Source organism: Neophocaena asiaeorientalis, unplaced genomic scaffold (genome assembly GCF_003031525.2).
Source record: "Neophocaena asiaeorientalis asiaeorientalis breed wild unplaced genomic scaffold, Neophocaena_asiaeorientalis_V1.1 scaffold86, whole genome shotgun sequence".
NCBI classification, from domain to species: Eukaryota; Metazoa; Chordata; class Mammalia; order Artiodactyla; family Phocoenidae; genus Neophocaena; species Neophocaena asiaeorientalis.
The window spans coordinates 392,424-396,373 of NW_020175039.1; the positions used below are offsets into that span (position 1 = coordinate 392,424).

The 3,950-nt window shown below is 40.5% G+C and overlaps 1 protein-coding gene across 6 annotated transcripts in view; it reads left to right on the top strand.

Moving 5' to 3' along the window:
- DOCK10 (dedicator of cytokinesis 10) overlaps nucleotides 1–986 on the top strand; it is a 209,120-nt gene extending 208,134 nt beyond the window's left edge. For 4 of the 6 annotated variants that reach the window (XM_024763122.1, XM_024763124.1, XM_024763125.1 and 1 more), the window contains exon 56: nucleotides 250–396. In XM_024763122.1, the coding sequence (XP_024618890.1) occupies nucleotides 250–396 (147 nt within the window). Of the gene's footprint in view, nucleotides 1–249 lie in introns of all 6 variants that reach the window. The other 2 variants (XM_024763121.1, XM_024763126.1) reach the window with 2 other exon arrangements.
- Nucleotides 987–3,950: the final 2,964 nt, after the last annotated feature.

Sequence of the window (3,950 nt, forward strand, 5' to 3'; positions counted from 1 at the left end):
TATATATATATATATGATTTAGTTGAAGAGTATCGGAAAGCTACTTTAAATCTGGTCAACATGGCTGAGACATGGGCTGGGAAAAAATTCTTCAGATCTGCTTTGATAAGTGCATTTTTCAACATTTGCAGATTTCCTGTAGGGAATTGTAAAAAATCACTGTTCTGGGTTTAATTTTGTGTTTGGAGATATTAACACAGACTTCTCTGTCATCATTTTGTTTTGTCACATGTTTTGTCCTGTCCCAAGATTACGTACCAGGACGGCCCATCAAAGCGAGGAGTGGAGCAAACTTGCACTCGAGTAATTAACAAGGCGGCTCCCTCTCTGTCTCACCCAGTGCAGAAGTTTGAGGGAGAGTCTGCAACGTCAGACACGCCTCCAAGAGAACTCTGAATTTGCAGCTAATCTCGGGGAAGAGAAAGATACATTTAATTTATTTGAAGTTTTTATGGTGTTCATATTTTTTGTTTTTACCTCGCTAGCTTGAGAATTTTGCCAGCCTCCAGATTTGCACATTTCTTACACCCTTTTTCTTTGAGCAGCGTCGATCAAGCCAAGCTGAATATTTGCTATGAAATTCCAATGAATGTGTAGCTCAAAAGCCGACTGTAAGTTTGCTATCGGTTACATTATGTTCAATACCCAGTCCTCGTACACATATTTTAAAGGTCAAAGTGAATGTTTTTTAACATTTGAGCATATTTCAGATGTAAATAGAAGATTGTAAAATATATGGTTTTTACCAAATTTAAAAAACTTTTTAGTTAATACTTATGACAGTGCTAAAATTATATGAATAACATTTCAGATACCATTATATTAAAATATTTGTGTATGTGTACAAAAATGTTGATAAATACTAATCTTTAAAGTTTGTGGAGTTTCTTTATTTGTAATATATGTGCTCTTAAAAGCAATGAGATGTGAAATTATGGAAGCCTTTTGTTGTTAATGGAAATAAAAAATACAGTTACTTTGCATTTGGTTTCTTCCTGAAGAGTGGGCAAGTTGCTACTAAAAGTGGATCATGGGACTGGGCCTCTGCTGAATGCAATCCTACTCACAACGTTTTCTGTTTGTTTTGTTTTGGGGGTTTTTGTTTTTGTTTTATTCTTTTTCAAATTCTTTTCCCAATTAGGTTATTAGAGAATATTAAACAGAGTTCCCTGTGGTATACAGTAGGTCTTTGTTGGTTATCCATTTTAAATATAGCAGTGTGTACATATCAAGCCCAAACTCCCTAACTATCCCTCCTCCCCAGCCTTCTCCCCGCAGGTAACCATAGTTCGTTCTCTAAGCCTATTTCTGTTTTATAAGTAAGTTCATTTGTATCATGTTTTTTAGATTCCACTATAAGCACTATCATACGATATTTCTCTTTCTCTGACTTACTTCACTCAGTGTGATAATCTCTAGGTCCATCCATGTTGCTGCGAATGGCATTATTTCATTCTTTTTAACGGCTGAGTAATATTCCATTGTATATATGTACCACATCTTCCTTATCCATTCTTTTGTCAATGGACATTTAGGTTGCTTCCATGTCTTGGCTGTTGTAAACAGTGCTGCAGAACATTGGGGTCCATGTATCCTTTCAGACCATACTACTCACCACCTATGGTGCCTTAGCAAGAAGTCAGGAAAAGGACTTGAACCTCATCTGGACAGTTCCTCCTAAGGGCAACTAGACAGGCCAGGGATTTCAAATCCCAGGAGATAACTTGACTGATTTGGAGAAGATTTAATGAATCAGAATTTGAGGGTTGTGATAATTATTAGGACTTTTCACAAACATTCCATCTGTATATTTTATAAATTTGTGGTGGTATTGCACTTTCCTGCCCCTTCTGAAGTTAGACTTGACCATATTTTAGCCATTGAAATGTGAGCCCAAGTGACATGTGTCACTTTCAGGCAGATATTTAAAAGCCAGTAAGTGGTTCTGCCCCAGCCCTTCGCCTGATGCAGACATCGTTGAAGGACAGGAGATGGAGACTCCATCAGCCTGAGTCCCCCAGTGGCCACAGGAGCAGACACACACTCACACCACTCCCCCAACGGTGTTGGACATGGAGTCTTGAGTGAGAAGAGCATTTTGTTGTATTGAGTCCTGATATTCAAGGATTGTTCCTTACTGCAGCATCCTGAGCTTATCCTGGCTGATCTGTGTTTTCATCAGAGCCGTGACTGATATTCCTCCGTGTGTGGGAACCACTGACACATCCCACTCCCTCCCCCGCCAACACCAGCAGCAGTTCAGCTGAGCTGTCTCCATATGCAGAAGGCAAGCTCCAGAATATCATTTTATATTGACCCTCACCAGTGATTCTAAAGGCCCAGACTCCAGTTAGGAGACTTTAGCTGAGCTCATCTTTCTGCCCTGTAAGCTCATCGGTCAGTATTAGCACATGAGGGGCCAGAAGGGAAGATAGGGCTTGGAAGACACATGGAAATATTATATACACAGAAGTGATAAAAGGACATTTTATATGAGAACTCCAACCGCTTGAGACTCATATAACTGCTTTTTTCAAATAAAGTCCACTGTTTCATTAGAAAGAGGAAGGAAGGAAGGAAGGAAGGAAGGAAAGAAAGAAAGAAAGAAAGAAAGAAAGAAAGAAAGAAAGAAAGAAAGAAAGAAAGAAAGAAAGAAAGAGAAAAAGAAAGGAGAAAGAATGAAAGGAAAGAAAGAAAGAGAAAAGAAAGAAAGAAAAAGAAAAGAAAAAGAGAGGGAGGGAGGAAGGAAGGGAGGAAGCAAAAGAAAGAAAGGAAGAAAGGGTGAAAAGGAGGGAGGAAGGAAGGAAGGAGAAAGGAAAAAAACCATGGTGTGAGCTGCCCTCTGGCTCAAAGCATCCCTCCTAGCTTCGTTCTGGCTCCCGCTTAGGGTTTCTGACTGCCTGGTCAGCATCTTGGCTTCTCCCCTCTCATTTCCCCTTTTGGATTTTTAAGCTGCCCTCGAGAGGATTACTCTCCCAGGAACCCAGGAAGACTCTGCCTCTGCTATTGTCTCCCACCCAGTTCCTACCTTTAGGCTCATTTCCTCATCTCAACCCACCCATCCCCCCTGCCCTAAGGACACCGTCAGCATTAGGTCGCCTGTCCAAATCTGAAAATAAAACCTCTGAGGAAGTAATCGAAAATAACAGATCTTTTTACTCATGTTAAATGCCAAATATTCCATTTTTTGCCTCACAAACAGCCATATGTTAGATGGCTTCACTGTGTTTTGCCCCTGAAATGGTTCATAGTACAAGAAGTTTAAGGTCAGCTGCTCTAGAGAGAATCAGCTAAGACCACTGTGCTTTAACAACACTGAACACTGAACCCTGCAAATCCCAGTGCCTTCTATTCCTTCCTTCTTTAGACCAGATGCATCAAATTGGCCACTCAGAGACTAAATCCAACAGATGCATTTTATCTGTCACACAGAGTGTCTTTAATTTTTTTCAGGTACACACCAACACTTAAATATTCAGAGACTTATATAAAATTCCAGCTTTCTAGTATCTGTGAAAAAAATGAAGCTCTCTGGTAATGCTGGATTCACATGCCCACCAGACAACAATCAGTTAAAACTGAGACCCCACTGATCGCTTTACAGGTGCTCTCCTCTTTGCCACAGTCTGCAGCAGGCCCTGACTGACTTACGCCAGGTCAGCCACTTTTATGTTTCCTGCCTAGATCCCACAGGCATGTGCAGACCGCAGTTCAAACTTTTTATGTCTATCAAAGTGTAGTGATTACTAGATGTGGACAGCAGATCATCTGCATCAGCATCAGGCATGTCCCATGCTAAAATGCATGTTTCTGAGCTCTATCAAGCCTTCTGAAATAGAAACCCCAAGAAGTGGTACCCAGCACCACATAATTCTTAGACATACAAGGGTATAAACATTCTACCGCATCCTGTGCTAATTAACCACCCCTAAATATTTACTTTGCAGAGG